This window comes from Protopterus annectens, chromosome 11.part0 (genome assembly GCF_019279795.1).
Source record: "Protopterus annectens isolate FY-2018-M chromosome 11.part0, PAN1.0, whole genome shotgun sequence".
Lineage (NCBI taxonomy): Eukaryota > Metazoa > Chordata > Ceratodontiformes > Protopteridae > Protopterus > Protopterus annectens.
Window position 1 is genome coordinate 1,390,623,115 of NC_056745.1, and position 17,407 is coordinate 1,390,640,521.

At 35.8% G+C, this 17,407-nt stretch overlaps 1 protein-coding gene across 2 annotated transcripts in view; it reads right to left on the reverse strand.

Moving 5' to 3' along the window:
- Positions 1-17,407, reverse strand: part of DOCK4 (dedicator of cytokinesis 4) — a 3,006,016-nt gene that overhangs the window by 826,674 nt on the left and 2,161,935 nt on the right. For both annotated transcript variants that reach the window (XM_044088673.1, XM_044088674.1), the window contains exon 23: positions 8,381-8,573. In XM_044088673.1, coding sequence (XP_043944608.1) covers positions 8,381-8,573 — 193 coding nt within the window. The remainder of the gene's footprint in view (positions 1-8,380; positions 8,574-17,407) is intronic.

The following is a 17,407-nucleotide window of genomic DNA, read 5'->3' on the forward strand; positions in this document are numbered from 1 at the left end:
AACAAGATAGTGGAGGAGTTGCTTATGAATGCATCTTTCCAGAACTTTTGACAGAAGCGATAACATTGCAATAGGCCAAAAGTTTGAAACATCAGTTGAGATGACACCTTTATGAAGAGAGATAATATCAGATTTTTTTTCATAGTGAGGGTACACAGGATTCAGATATTGATCTGCTGATATGAACAGAGACTGGATATGCTATAGCATCGGCAGATATCTTTATGTATTCAAGTGGGAGGTTGTCAGCAGCAGTAGAGCAAGGTTTAAGTTTCAGTAAAAGCTTTTATTTTACTTTTTTTTAATCATTGATGTGGAGACAGGTCCTAAGTGGTAGTTCTCAGCAATGGATACGCAGAGTAAATTATGTTCAGATGGTGTTACAGGGGGGAGGGGGTGATAAAGGAAGTGGCAGTGTGTATGGTGTATAGAAAATGCTGGTTTTGGTCTAACCTGTTGTTTGCTGCATTACCAGGATTGGGTGTTATTGAGGGGGTGGTAGAAGCACTGGACTGGAGTGAAGATATTTTAGATGGGGAAGTAATGCTTTCTATGAAGTAGGTACTGAGTAAGGCTGCAGTTTGCAGTAGAGGGCTATTATAAGAAGCATTGGGTTCCTTGTTTGAGTCCAGATGCCACAGATTGTGTTTTGATGTCCAGAATTTTTTTTAGGTCATTTTTATGTTGAAGTTGTAGATGTCTATGACATTTTTTTCATCTAGGTTAATTTATTTTTAACTTAAATTGCACAATTCTCTACAAAAGTGCAGGTTATAGGGAGTTTTAAGTAGATATTGTAGTGTTTGCCTGGGTAGTGAGTAACTGTGTGTGGTTAATTTCACTTTTTTTTTGTGGAGTGGGGCATGGCTGTTTGAAGTATTTAAGAACAAGTTATTAAAAATATTGACTGCCTCTTAGAGTGGAAGAGTTTTTAGGATAGACCAATTAAAGGCTTTCAATGTATTGATGAGGAAGTCTGTGTTGAATTTTGAAAGGTTTTGAGTTGTTTTAAGCTAGTGAGTGTTAGGTTCGTGGGTGGTACTTCAATTATTACAAGCTGGAAGGTGGTTGCTAAGTGAGTTTGGATAGGTTTCAGACGCTGAAAATTTACTAGGGCCAGAGTCCAGTATCCAGTCTAGAACTGCCCTTTACTATTGGTATTATTAAATCTAGTGTGTGTTTTGAAAAGTTGAATGCAACCAATAAAGGTTTATACTAGCTGAGGGAAAGTCTGATGTAAGGTTTTGCCAGTCAGTATTTACATCCCCTAGTGTGATTTTTTTCATAAGTTACATAATTAGTTGCCCTGTGCAGGATTTCTTTTAACTGTAACAAAATCTAGCTTTTTTATTGTGAAAATGTAGCAGTGATACTAGTATTTCGGAATTTGGGGAATATATGAATAGGGAGAGAGACTGTATGAACGTGGATAAATTAAGGCTACTCCTCCTGTTATCTGACTGATGTCTTAATCTATTCTGACTTACCTTTGGTAGGAAATGCTAGCTGGTTCTATGGAACATCTGAACCTTGCAAATGACCAGGTATGGTTCCCCACAGATAAGAACATGAAGCTGTAAGGTCCTGTGAGCAGAAAACGACATGACACACTGATATCACCACACCACAAATTTATTGAGCGCTTTTTTCTAAATAAATATCAGACTTCATCAGAATGAAGTCTGATATTTATTTAGACAAAAGTGCTCAATAAGTTCGTGGTGTGGTGAAACTAATGTGTCATGTCATTTTCTACACTACTTTTGCAGTTTGTCCTGTGAGCAGACATAATCGCAACCAGGAAAAACATTTTCTATGAGATTAATTTCAAAGCCAACAAAACTGTGGTTTTAAACAGGGTCTGTGTAAGCTTTCCATTAAAGAAGTCTACGTCCCAAAGAAGAGAAGGTGAGTTTGGGGCAGTTAGCAAATCTTTGTGCTACATTTCTTAAACTGCAAAGGGATTTAATCTACCTAAATTGTGGGAGGGGATAAGCTGTAGCATTTTTATTTATGATAAGCAAAATAACACAAGTTGTAATCTATGAAATCGTAGTGCTCTGTGACTGCTGAATTCTGACTATTTCGGATTTTTCCACTTAAAACTCCACTTTATGTATCATTCTTAAACTCAGTTGCTCTGTTAGACTGGAACAAACTCACTACATTTAAAGGATTTTAACAACAACTTCAAAAACTGTAACATAAAAGGTGATAGCTGATCAAAAATCTCCACTGTAGTTTTTATTATTTACACACACACATCAGTTTTCTAAGTTTTACTTTGAAATATTCTGTTTTCCTACTTAAACTATACAAAACATGTTCTCTTCAGACCCAGGTCCTAAATAATGTAACCAGCTACAGAGTTAAATTCCATTTCTTTGAAAATCAAATAGCCTATATGCCCAGCTGGTACATTAAACAATGAGTTTAAAAAAACAAAGCCAACTAACCTTGTACACCAAAACCACACGGATGCTAACAGTCTTTCTCAAGGATTCAGTATAATGTTCACAATTAGTGCTAAATGACCAATGCAGGACGGTCAAACATGAGCAACAGTGCAAAAACATGATTCAGAGACAGGCTTAGCTGCAATGAGAAAGGCCACTTATTACCTCATTACCATATCTCTGAATGGGACACTAGTGATATCAGACCTGCCCATTCTAATGTTCCCTCTACTGGCCCCATATATTGAGTCATGACACACACACACACACACACACACACACACACACACACACACACACACACACACACACACACACACACACACACTAGCATTCCCCTACCCTAATGTCTTCACTAAATTTAACCTGCACAGCAAGTCCTCCCACTGGAGTGGAAGCCTGACTGCGGTATTGTTATGGTGGTCACATTTTCCTCTTACTGTAAAATGTATTAACCACTTGGCTGAGTAAATCAGGAGCCACAGAAATTTCCAGGGGAAAGCATATGGCTAATTATGATTAGCTACTCTACTAGGAAATGTGGCTTTAGACTTGAGGACATTCTCTGCACTAAGATCCCTGTGAGGGGAAAACCTCAGCAGCAGAACAATCATTGAATGCAAAAGACATTGTGCAATGCAGAAACTTTCTGAATTAACACTTATGAATCACATTAAGCTTTTCTGAATTCCAGGTGTTGCCTTTACATACAATAAACAGCTATAATCCTATTATATACTACTTGAAATTATTGTTTCAACAAGTTTTCTTACATTATCAGACATCTGAGAATGAAAAAAATAAATCCCATCTAAAGAAATCATTCTTCTCAAAGATCATCTCAGTGTTGCAAAACTCTTAAATATGTCTGTGTGTCGCACACTGCAAATATACTCAGAAAGACAGTCTCAGACTTTCTCTAGACAGCATCTACATGAGTCACTGTACAGTGCATTCAGGGCCATTCTGCTATTCAACATGAAACAAAAAAATAATTATTAACAAAATAAACTTTTGTTGCAAAACAAGCTGATCGAGGTAAAATTCATCTCAATTATCTTGTTTATTTTGTAGCAAAAAGCCAATAAAAAATATAGCAGCAGCTCTTGTATGTTATACCATAGACATATATAAATAAATAAATATATATATATATATATATATATATATATAATTTTTTCGGGGCTTTTTTTTTTTGTGGGGCTTTGCCCAGTGCTTGCCAGTCATCAGCCCCCTTCCCAGCCAGTCAGCCCATTTGTTCTCCATTGCTGGGGATCGAATGGAAGGACTCATCATTTAGGCAACTTTCAGGGGTGGTTCAAACTCTTGCTTTTACTGGACCCACCTTCCATACCCATACTTGGTTTTTGAAGCAGGGAGGTGGGTCATGGGCTGACTGCACTAGTCAATCCTCACTTCCATGAGGGGAATTGCCAGCAAGCAACCCTCCTATCCCATCCTGAAGAACCAAGTGGTGGTTTCCTGGGTCTCCACTGGGGAAATCTCACCCACCAATGTGTTCACTGAGTACCTGCTACTCATCCCTCCACTCTGGACATGCCTGGCTTAATGATAACTCTCTAATGCTAGTTATCAATAACACAATAATGCAGTGTGCGATAGATACAGACAATATTCAAACCAAAGGGTGGTCTTTCACCACAGTCTTCACTCGATAAGCAGCATACTCACAATGCACTGCAAAACACCACTTTTGCTATGGTGGTTATGGAGTCTCTCCCCACCTCTGAAACAACACACTAAGAAAACAGAACATGACAAGTTCTACTCCTTGGCATACAAATATGAAGTTTAATTAGTGGCTCAGATGCCTGTAAGACCTGGCAGGGCCAACGGGAGTGAGCAGCAACTGTCAGATCGCACAGACAGGAGACAGGGGAGCCAGCTCTGACTCACCACTTGGGTGACACCTAGTGGGAGCTGTAAGTATTAACACCCAAGGAGTATGGCCCTATGGAGCATGTGCAGCCTTGGTCATACACGCAGAAAGGATACTGCATGCAGAGACATGCATCTTCAGAAGGCAGCATGTAGTGCAGCACAGCAAGCCACTAAATGGGGGGGGGGGTGTGCACCAGCTGGGGAGACAGTAAGCTGCCCTTCAGGATCAACAAGTTGGTCTGCTCCCTACCACCCGACTCTAGCTGCTGGGAGAATGGATAAGACAATGGGGCTTTTCAGGCAGAAATGACTGCACGATAAGACTTTTACCTTGCCCAGGAATGATTACCTCATGCCCCCACAAAATGAAAAGGCCAAATGGGAGCAAATAAAGAAAACTCAGCATTTCAGTTAAACTAAAGCACACACATCCACATCATCCATTCCTCAGTCCCTCACATCGTTGTGGTGAATCTAATTCTTTAAATGTTCACAAGTTCTTCATCCACACACAGTAAAATGTTGGTCAAAGGTGATTCCATACTTAGATACACAGAGCCTATCCTCTCCAGGCTGGACAAGAATTGTGTGATGGTAAGTTCTCTTCCAGTATACAAATGCAGTGAGACACCCTCAGTACTGTTTTCTCAGTAAATCTGAGTACAGTATGGCAGTAGACATTCGCCCCAAAGGGTTATACAGAATGACATGATGGATCTGGCTATGCACGTGTCCAAGGCAGGAACATACACTGGTCTTGCATAGTATCCAGCCTTCACCAAGAATGATGTCATAATTCAAAGATAAAATATCTGCCTTTAACAACTGACAAAGTAGTTGGTGAGATTCTACATGGATCCAGCAGCAGCTGGTGAGATTCTACACAGATTTGGTGTGTGTCAGCATGACAGGAGATTGTCAACAGGTTTTCCTGCTTGCACCTCTCTCAGCATGGCTTTCTCAAACTGACTAAAGATGCTGTTGCTCTATATTACCCTTTTAGGAACAATCTGTCTCAAAGACATCCCAGTGCACTAAATTGTATATATTTTTGTCTGTTTTTACTGTTTTTTCCAGTTCTCAGCTCTGTAAACACTTTCATAGAAATCATTAAATTTTATTTTGATATATATTTTATATGAAGAGCTTAGCTACATTAAGAGCTGAGATTACATTTTGATAAAGTTCAGCTTTATTTAGACTTATTCAATTTATGTCAAATTTAGTTTTTATAGAATTAGTGATTAATGATAAAACAGATATACAACTTTTGGTTACTGTTAAATATTCCAATCATTGCACCGCAGAAGTATTTTTTTCTACACAGAAGGTCCCAAACCATGCATTATTTGAAGAGAGTGAATGAAGAAAGGTCAATTACTAATTGTTGACAGGAGTAGAATTATTATGAACAGGTTGACAAAGCATTGCTACTTTCTCTATACCTAAATATTTCATCAACTTTTGAAAATTTTCAACGTACTGTTTAATAATAGTTTGGCTATTAAGTCTTTAATATCAGTAGATTTTATGAAGAATAGAGCAAGGATTACAATTGTAGGTTTTTGTATTTTTATGCAAATGCAAGGCCATGTTGGATGTCATTTGTCATTGTTGAAACTGAGGTTGATTGCTCTAATCAAATGATGAGTTTATAATAAGGTAGTAAGCATAAACAATCAAAAAAAGTTCATCATCCTTGTTTTTAGGACATGTCAGTTTTTGATATGAATTATGAGTACTTTTGGGTTGCCAAATAAATTTGGATGGATTTATGAAGATGTTATTAAAGAATTTTTTGGTATGCTATATATAGTAGACATAAAGTGAAAACATTGTTTTGGGAGAATATTCATTTTGATAATAGCAACTTTTGATAGAAAAGCAAGATTCATAACACTCCATCTTCTAATATCTGCAAAAATGGTTAACCATGAATTATAACTATTAATTTGGTAATTATGATTTTTATTAGTTGAAAAATTAACTCCTAAGATATTCAATTGATTGAGTCAACTTTAAATCACATATATTAGCTAAGTTTAAGTAGTAATCTTTAGTTTGTAATAATGATAAAAGGGAGGATTTTTTTGAATATTTAAATTATACTTGGCAAATTTAGAGAACCTTTTAATAGTAAGAAAATTGGAAGTGTATCTTCTATAGTTAAAAGTATAAGGAATAGTATAGTTTTTTGGAGGGGGGGATAATAGAAGAATGAGAATTTCAATGTATAGATTAAAAATTTATGGGGAAAAAGGACATCCTTAAAAAATGCCATTTTTAATTCAGATAAGGGTAGATTCAGATAAGGGTAGAGAGTGACTTGTTTATAAAAATATTGTGTGGAGGGATAAGATTATAATACATAGACATACTTAATGAAATTTCCAGGAAATACATATTTACATAATATGTAGTGACTAGAAACCTTAGACTGACTCTATAAAAGGCTTTTGTTGCATCAAGTATAAGAGATATATATTAGCATTATAATTTTTATTCAGTGATCACAAAGTTTCGAATGTTATAATTTGATGAGAGGGTTGTCTCTTTCGTATGAATCCTGGCTGAAAGGGAGATATTATGCTTGGAAGAACTTCCTTCATTCTATTAGTAAAAACCACAGCGGAGAGTTTAATGTCGACATTAATGACAGCTATAGGATGGGTAGTAAACTGTATTTTTAGCTCCAACTTTCCCATGTGCACTTACTCCCCATCATTCAGCGATTTCCCCTTCTAAATTTACTAGACACAAGTTCTATCAGTCCTATTCAAATTTAAAAATGCCACTTCTGTGGGTTGTGATAATGTATCAGGCTGATACCTCTCAACATCTTACTGCAAGAAATCTGGAAAAATCCCGATAAAAGGGGGGGGGGGGAGACCTGATGTGATATTTGTACTACCAGGGAAATTTAGCCAGATCATTAAGGAACTTCCCATACTCTTTTTGATAGATGTTGTAGGATCATATGCATCCACCAGAGCTACCAACAACTCAAGCAGATGGAGCCAAGTTTAATGTCTCATCTGAAGGACGGCACACTTAGGATTGCAGCACTTCGATGTCAGAATCGATCTACCTGATGTGGGAGTGGGAAAAGAACCTACAGTCGTTTGCACCAAAGGCAAGTGTGCTACCTTTGCACCACTGACACTGATAAAAATACATCTTTATTTAACCCTACTCGTTAAGTATTATGGTCTGGTCGGTAACAATGCTTCCTACAGAGTTGTAATACACGCAGCTTTTGATCAGTTCTGATTTGTAAGCCAATGTTTCTTTTTTTTTTTTTATTTGGCTGTCATAGCTCTACCACTGACTTTCAAAACAGCCATAGATAAAAAGCGTATTTTAAACGTTTGTGGATTAAAGTGTCTCTGTTTTGTTAGTAATGCTGAGTGTTCCTGGTCTACAAGTCTTCTGCTTTATTACTGCATCTGACCCCAACCAGCCTTGAAGAGACGTGATAATTACTTGGTATGCTGCATGACAGAAGTCTGCATTCAAGACTGCATGAGACTAAATGTCCAAGATATTATGTTACATTTCTGTTTTCATCCAAACTGTTCAGATTAGCAACCCAAGTTTTTTTTTCTGGGCGGCTGAGAAAAGATTGGGTGTTAACTTTATAAAGAGGCCATTTTACTGTGAGTACCATTTGCTTTGTTTAGCTTAATAATATTGATCTGGTATCAAATACTGTACATTTGCCTTCAACTCTAAAATCAATAGCTGTAAAACCACAAACTCTGTGAATATGTGTGTGTTATAAGCTGGTTTTAAGTAACACAAAAAAGCACAGTAATACAAGAATACCAAGAAAAGAAATAGCCCAAAGTACTTCAAATATCATCCGTATGTCACAATGAGAATAATTCACAATATTTATTTTTTGGATGTTTGACACACCTTACAATAAGGTATGTGACCTGTTTTACATGCCAGTCATATGTAAGTAGAGAACAATTAACAGGTCTGCAAATCTAAGCCAATACATTTAAATATGGTCTTACTAGGATTCAGGTACAGCTCGCTTTCCACACTTCTTGCAATACACTGCAGCTTAACAGCTTCCAAGGAGTCATCCACATGTGTAATGGTTGGCAAGCTTCCTAGAGTGTCACGTATGAGGTTTGCCACAATTCGAATATCAAAAAGCCTTAGCAGCTCAGTATAAATAGATGGAAAAGTGCTCAAATACACCATCTAGGAAAACAGGAAAAAAGGTTCAGAACATATACATATATAAAATATAGACTATGGAGTTCCATAAGTAAAAAAAGAAAATATACATTCTAGGCTGGCATTTCTCAGCATGTTCAGCGAATAATATGAACACAATAACCATTTTAAAAAATAAGCTCCTTATTTATAGCATCTGCATTTATTTATCAAATTATATACTCTTAAAATATTTGTTCACACTAAACTAATACATGTATTAATATTTTCATCATTAATGTAACACACTATAGAAAAAACTCAACCTGGAAAACTTAAGACACTATCATTCAAAAGCAGACAGGTCATTAAAATTACTAAATATGTGTACACAGTCTAACTTCTGTGATGCTTAGATATTCATCGTTATTCAGTCCTGCTACATTTGATTTAGACAGGAAATGCAAGGTCCCCACAATACTGATATTTTATGTGGCTTGCCACTGGAAAAGGTGCTGTGCATGTTCAATATTAGGGAAAAGAATTGGTACTTTGCTATTAATGGGGCAGCAGGCAAAATGTGCAGTTGATGTCAAGTCATTGCTGCTTACTCTTCTCTGAAAAAATACAGCTGGTAAAAGAACATTTTATTTAACTTTTCCAAACCTTCCCAATTAAATCTGAGCAAAAGAGATGCATCTACAAGAAAAGAAAATGAGACGTGCACATATTTGTGTATGTACATATTTATTTCTACTTCAGGTTCATGTTAATAGGTAACAGACCTGAGTAGGATGCTCATAAAGAAAATCGGTGCCCCATTGGGAGCAAGACATCTGTAAATGTATTGGAAAAACAGGAACATGTGTTGAGAATGTCAGCATGTAATTACAATAACATTTCCCTTACTTTTCAGTCTATATTTCGCAGCACGACTGTTGCCCCATTAATGGAAAAGTACCAAAGAATCTTATAAAAAACTTTCCATTTGGAACTGCCAATCAATGCTTCAATGCTTTTATTCTTATTATTTTAGCAGGGTTTTGTAGTGGTGTTTTTGACTGTCTCCACAAGACATTTTATTTTCCTTTCTAACAAAAGAGACTTGTTTAGACCAAAGGAGGAGGATGGATACAGATGAAGAAGACTTCAGCTGAGTTCAATAGAGGTCACCTGGAATCAGACTGAGGAGATAGGGTCTCTAGAAAAAGGATGAGCTTAGAGATACCGGAACTTCTTATTCCACGGAACACAAATGGTGAAAGCACGCTGCCATCTGGGAGGATACTTTTTCTTATAGCATAAATGCAAACTGTTAAAGAACATCATGAATTTATTTTCTTCTCTATGTTCCTACCTTAAGTAACTGCAGAAGATCAGGGCTTATCTGGCTTCCACAATATGCAAGTACATTTTCCACTATTCTGGAAGTTATCAGCGAACGTAAAAATAAATAAAATAGGCTTACTGTGGGTGGTGTAAAATATGGAAGGAACTTCAGAGAAATGCAAAAAACAACTTCAGTTTCATGGAAAGGCACCACAACATGGCACTGTAATCAGATTATGAATCTAAGAAAACTAACAAGTTGTAGCAATAACTGCTAAAATGCAATTTTGCTTTCCATTTAAAGATCTTTACATCACAAACAAGTACAACCACAAGTGCCACATCTAAAGCTGGAAAAATATACCACGGGGCTAATGATTTGCTAACTGGATACCTCATAAGGACAGCACTACTGAGAAAACATTTCACAAGTGAAGGCTGGCCAACTAAACAGCTGGTCATGAGTTCATAACATACAAGAGAGTGTACAAAGACAATTGACATATGACTGTTCGAGAACAAAGTAGGAAATTCTCAAGAGTAATTCAGTGTCTTCTCCAGTGATCATGAGAAGGAATCGAATGTTGTGTGAGAATAGCAGTTGGCAATCATATCAGGTCATGTCAAATGTTCCTAATGGGTGATATATTTATCACCAAAAGAACACCTGCGATCTTCAATGGAATTTTTCAGATCTGTAGAAATAAATCAACCCGGGGCCAACCATGTAGAGTCTGACAGAAGAGAAAGGAATAAATATATTTGACTCTGTGGTGCGAAAATGTAAAATCCTGACTGTGCCCAAGATGGGTGCTTGAAGAGCCAAGCAGGGGAGGATGGAAATTGGATAGCTTATGGCTCTTCCTTCCTGGGAGGTGAAAGTTTTGGCTTCCTGGTGGCCTAACTGGTCCTGTGACAGTAAATGCTTGGTCGACAACAAGGACCAGAACCAGGCTGGTGTCAGCTTGGTGATCCCAAGCCAGTGGTGGTAAGCCTGGTAGGCCTCAGAGTGTAAGTATGGGAGTGTGTATGTGTGCTGGGAAGGTGTAGGAGGTCCCCACACTAAAGCAGATAAAAGCCACTAAACTCATGTTATCTGTCTGTATATAATTCAGCTGCATCATAATAGATGTATTTTATTTTTCTTAACCCCAAAGAATGATCGAGAAGCAGTTAGATTTACAAAGTTAAAAGTTCTATTTTCATAATTCCTACTGAATACTAGCAAGTTTGTTTCCCCACAGAGATGTCCATTACTCACAATTAACTCAAAAATGCATCTTTTCACCATGTTAAGGACACTTTATATCACTTATCATTTTTTAGGAAAACATTTTTTTCTGTTTTTGGCTCAGTCACAAATCCATCCAACCACCAGCAACTTTGAAGATGCAGGGAAATCTGTCAGAGGAGTGGATGTTTTTAATTTAAAGGTTTCAGTTATAAATCACAACACATCATCTAAGAGATAAGTCATAGAAAGTTCAGTGTGCACATTTTTTCTTATGGCAGGAGAGGGTATTTTTTTTTGAAAAATAAGACAAGAAAAACAATATTACTTTACTGAAAAGTACATTCAAAGAATAATGCGAGCCAAAGAAGATTTTACTCTATAAAACATGTTTTTCACTTGAAATTAGGAGGAGGTGGGGTCCAAGAAAATATTGATGAATATGTTACTCACATGGGGTATAATTGCAAATTTAAACAACTGTATGATTCCTTAATTAGGAGAGAATAGTCTGCAGCATAATAAATGAATATGTAAGAGGTAGACTGTTGAAAAAATCCTGACTTGACAGCGGAAAAAGAAATAGTTAGGCATCATGCTAGCATAACATCAAGGGTACGTGCAATGAGCTAGTAAGAGTGATGTTATGTGACAATGTAAAGAGAAACTGAAGCTTAAAAGCTATAAAATGATGAAAATGAAATCAGAAGGAAAACTAAGTGGTCTCTTACCATTACAAAAATAATGCCAGGTTGTAAATGAGCAGCAAGGAACCACATCCAGTGTTAACACAATGGTAACTAGTATGAAAAGTGGCAAAGTAAAGCAAACATCAATTCTGCAAAATGTGTGGATGTGTTGGCCATTTTAAAATAATGTGTTTTAAATAGAAGTTGCAGCTTCAGTGTATTTATGTCATGGAGTTAAATGAGCAGACAGTGACAGAAATGCATGTAATTACACTAGAACTGCAGTTTGTAACTGCTATGGACATTAAATGCAGACAGAGAGAGAAGGTATAACAATAACCAACAGTGAAGCTGAGATTTGAGTATGCATTCTGAATGTTGTCTTTAACTGGAAGATAATTAAAGGTGTAGGTATTTTGTTCTCATATTCTGGGCACAAGCTAAAACCTGCAGGTTAAATATAGTTGAGCTGTTTGAGTAGCATAAGTGGCTATGTCAAGTCACAGTTCTGTAATTAAAGCAACCCAATATACTGGGCAAAGATATTTGTGCACTAATGCTTGCAAGTGTCTGTTGATAATTAAGAGAATACGGACAATCGACACTCTACCATGAAACATTCTCCCTGGAGCCCATGTCCATCTCCGGCATAAGAAAGAAAAAAAAAACAACTACAACTTCCAAATTGGAAACCTACCACTGCTGCTCAGATAATCTACCAAGATAATAATTAACCAATCTATTAAAGAAAGCTAGGTACCCAACCTATGGAAAAAATCTTTATATCTTTCCCTTATATATGGGCAGCACTTCCCAAGATCTTACCAATTATAGACCAATAGCCGTTCCAACTTCACTCTCAAAAGTACTTTAGAAATGTACTCATACATTTGCGTTCATTTCAGACAATAATTTGTGGCCACCAACACAACATGGCTTCTGCCAAATCATAGCACTTTTACAGTCTGCTTTTACTTCATAAGTAGAATACAGCAAAATAAAAATGAGGAAAACCTACTCTCTGCAGTCCTACTTCACCTACCAAAGGCTTTTGACACTATTCACACTAAAAACTGCTCCAAACATTGTCCTCCGTATGTGTAGATGCATCCACACTCACTCAGTCTGACAGTTACCGGTCCTGCAGCAACTGACTGCTAAATAGCAAAACAGCATATTGTCTTTCTCTTCCCACAGAATGTAGAAGAATGTGATAGTTGTTAAGAGCATCACTGCAATTGCAGAAATAAAAAGGGCTGCATTAAGAAGCAAATAAAGATATTTTAGAAAGTTTTGAGTCTAGGATACTTGAAAATAGAAAAATATGTTACATTATCTCCAGAATATGCACCAGTGACATATGTCCCATACAGAATGCTTACTCCTCTTAAAAAGCAGGAGTCTAAACAAATATAATTGTTTGGTGTGAAAATGACAGGATCTGCACAGATGCACAGAATCTCGATAAATGGATTCAGAGGGAACATTACCTTTCACAAGAAAAGAAACAGTTTCTGGAATGTCTATTGCGAAGTTCTTTTTTAGTGTTAGATATAAATAAGGGCAGTTTAACAGAATAAACTGGATGGATTACATTTTAAGCTTTTATCTTCAACAAACTGTATGGTAGAAATAGATTTCTGAGAGTTCTACTTTGAATTATATCATCACCAGAGGTCTGTCAAGCTGCATTCACTGGTGTGGTAAAAGAACTAGAAAGTGTAAATATTTTTGGTGATACTTCTGTTGTAATGCTACAAAACAAGAATGTAGTAGCAGGTTGATTAAGCTGTTGAACAGGTCAAGGTTACAGTGTTTGAAGATGAGTAAAACTAAGTGGCAGATTGGAGATCATCTTTGAAATACATTTGTCATTTGTTGACAGGTTACAACTGGGTGCACAGGAAATCAATACTACAGTAAATATGCAAACTTCTCCAGGCAAATTATCATTAGTGCAACTCCTGGGGATGACACAATTTTTGTCCAAGGAAATTTCACATTTTTCATCTATAACAGCTCCTCTAAGAAAGCTACCAAACCAGGATACAGTCTGGTACTAGTCGTATTATCAAGCAAGAAAGTACTGAGCTACTAAATTATCTAATAACAATAGCACCCACACTTACATATTTTAATGTAGCCTTGCAAACTACAGAGTAAGTAGATACAAGCTAGAAGGGCAATGAGGGGGCAGATCTGTTGCGTGTATATCAAAAGCATTGAATGTTACACAAACCAGGCATGCACAGAGAAAAATATGCTGGTGAAAGTATTTGGTTGCCAGAATTTAAATGGGTATACAAATGGGAAACACAATCAAGATAGATCACAAAACTTTACACAGCATTACCTGGAAATCTCTACACAAAGCTCCACTTAGATTACAAAGTACCAGTTAAATCATACTGCAGATACACTGAAGAAGATCTTAATAAAGTGTGTTTAAGGAAGACTTGCTAGAATGGGATTTGGAAGTTTTGTGGGCTGTGACACAAATACCACTATACGGACTACAAGACATGACAAAAAATGTATTTGCTGCTTGAAACCAGAATGTCAGGATGGTCAATGTGGGAAAAAAAAAACGTTATCAGTTAATTAAACCATACTATATAGTCACAGAACTATCCTGCATACAAGGGATCTTATGTAATGACAACAGAGTCATTATTCTGTCTCAGTTAATTAATCAATTATTGCCAAAGGTACACAAATCACAACTGGGTATGTTTAAGTGCAATGACAGAGCGTGATGTGTCATACATTCTCCTAAGATGACACTGTAAATACAGCAAATGGTGAAGGACTGTATTCTTTACCAACATGTACAGTTACCAACAAGCAGAAAAAGTAACCAAAACCCCATTAATTCCCATCACCACTGCTAAAAGTGGAAAATAACTTGTTCCAACATAATAAACTCAACCTTCTACTCTGTGTTGATTACCACTCTAAATATCACTTCAAAGATATGACAGTTATATCAGTCGTTAATATGCTGAAATCAACATTGACAAGGCATGAAATAACTGAACAAATACTGTCAGATAATGGTCTGCAGCTTGTATGCCAGGAGCTCATTTTTTTCAATGCATGGGACATCAAGCATGTTACAATAATTGCAAAGTACGCATGGTCTAATGGGCAAGTTAGCCATTTGATTCAAACTATAAATCATTCAAGGAAATATGATTCATCAGGCCACATAAACTGTGGTTTGCAGTGTCAGTGTACATGAATACTCCACTGCAAGCCATGTGACTTTTGCCATCACAATTATTAAAAGGAAGTAGTTGAGATTAAACTTCATTATTACCATTTACTTCACTGGTTTCCAGAAAACAGAATGCAAGCCACAACCTCATTAAACTAGTGCTAGCAAGTGTGAATGGGTTAAAAGGTATATTCACAGTTAATTTAAAACACAGTATGTAACTTGTTCATCACCATGATGTGCAAATCAAAATATCACAGCTACAGTCAGAGAACTACATTTCTGTTATGTGAGAATTTAGCACATTATCACAGAATAGTATTATGTGGTTAACAATATGCATTCTTTCTGATAAAATACAAAGCTGAATGCCACAGCTGTAGTCAGAAAAAAGTACTACAACACCAAATGTTCTAAAACTAACATAATATACAACGTGTTACTTTGTGATTGCTACAATGTACAGTGCAAAATGTCACAGCTTCAAACGTGAACCAACATTTTAACCATCTGAATTAGTGTCCAGCAGTGTTTTACTAACTATGTGTGACCCATATATATTTTTTTTAATTCTACAGTATGTGTTACATAATGGCTACTGGAAGCATTTTAAAATGTATCTTGATATTTGTCAACGTTCTACTCAAAAAGCATTATACTGCTAACAATGCAGTTTTACGCATGTTACTTCCTCATTGCTATAAAATGACATGCAAAATGTCACATCTCCAGTATGAAAACCCTACATTACACCTCAAGTCAGTGAAGTATAGTCTGGGTATTTCAGAACTGCACTTATTACAAATGACGAGTGCTATGTTCTACCTTACAAAATGAAAAGCAGATTGTTACAATTCCAGTCAGGGCAGTGTGACAATCCCAAATGTTTCCAGGATTTGGTTAAAATAATGTATGCTAGTTATCTATTATATGTAAAGTATAATGGAAAATGTCATATTTTCGTGCTCACCTTCTGATATCACAGAATAAGTTTGTCAGAGCACATTTTTTTCCATATTACTACAGTACAGTGATAAATGTCCACTTAAACAATATGATAATTCTAAACAAACAATTCTTCAGAGATAAGAATGATTACAGAAATCTGCAAAGGATTTCTAATCAAAGGGATAATTTTAAGGGAACGGGAGTACATGTTCCACCTAACCTCATAGTACACTCATTTTCATAACCTGTTCCAGTAAAACTGAGCAGAAAATGCAAATGCAAGTCATAAGATGAAACTGAAATGAAAAAAATGAAAATAATCTTTATGGCTACAAATAGAATTCTAATCACAAATACTAAAGAGACCGAGAATGGATAGGCATAGTTGCACTTTTGGCTAGATGACCTACAGGCACAGGAAGCAAAAATATATAAAAAGTAACACTCAGATGGCAAAGGGCAAAAAATATATACAACTCCATTTATAGAATTATCTGTTTAAAATTCTGATTTTATTTCAAAACTATATATAGAATTCTGTGTTTAGAATTCTGTCTATTGAATATTAACTGTGTAATTCTGTGTTTGAAATTCTACCAGTATACTTCTATATTTTAATCGTATAATATCTTATCTAGAATTCAAAAGCATTCCATCTGTATAATTTTGTCTTTAGAATATTATCCACAGAAATATGCTCCAAGACTTCTAAACAGGTAATTCTACAAATAGATGTCTATAAACAGAATTCTAAAAAAAAAAATGGTTCTAAACTCAAAATTCTACACACAGAATTCAAAACCAATAGAATATTATAGATTCTATCAACAGAATTCAAAACACAATAGAATATTATAGATTCTATCAACAGAATTCAGTCTGTAAAATTCAGATTTCAGAACTCAGTCTGAATAATACATTGTTTGTAAAATTCTGTATTTTGAAATCTATCTGAAGAGTTTTTTATTTTTATTTGTAGCATTTTCCACTTACAATTCGAACTGTAGAATTATGGGTTTAAAATGCCATCTGTAGAATTACATATTTATAATTACTTCAGTATAAGTCAAACCATGGAATTCTTTAAATTGAACTTTAAATTCAGAATATGACTGCAGAATTCTAAACACAGAATTAGCCAAATAGAATTTTAAAATACAATTCCAATGACAGAATTATAAAAATGCAAGTTATATTCATACAATTCTAAACACAAAACTCTACACCCAGAATTCTGCAGACTGGATTCTTAACATAGAGATCTACAAATAGAATTCTAAGCACAAAAAAAAAAAAAAAACTGAAATTACAGGTAGACTTCAACATATGTAATTCTAAACATGGAATATGGAATTCTATGGAAATAATTCTTAACTAAGGTTTCTTCAAACAAAACTTTTCAAATGAAATTATAAACTCAGACTGTTACAGACCGATTCCTTAAGAGACAGTTATATAGACAAAT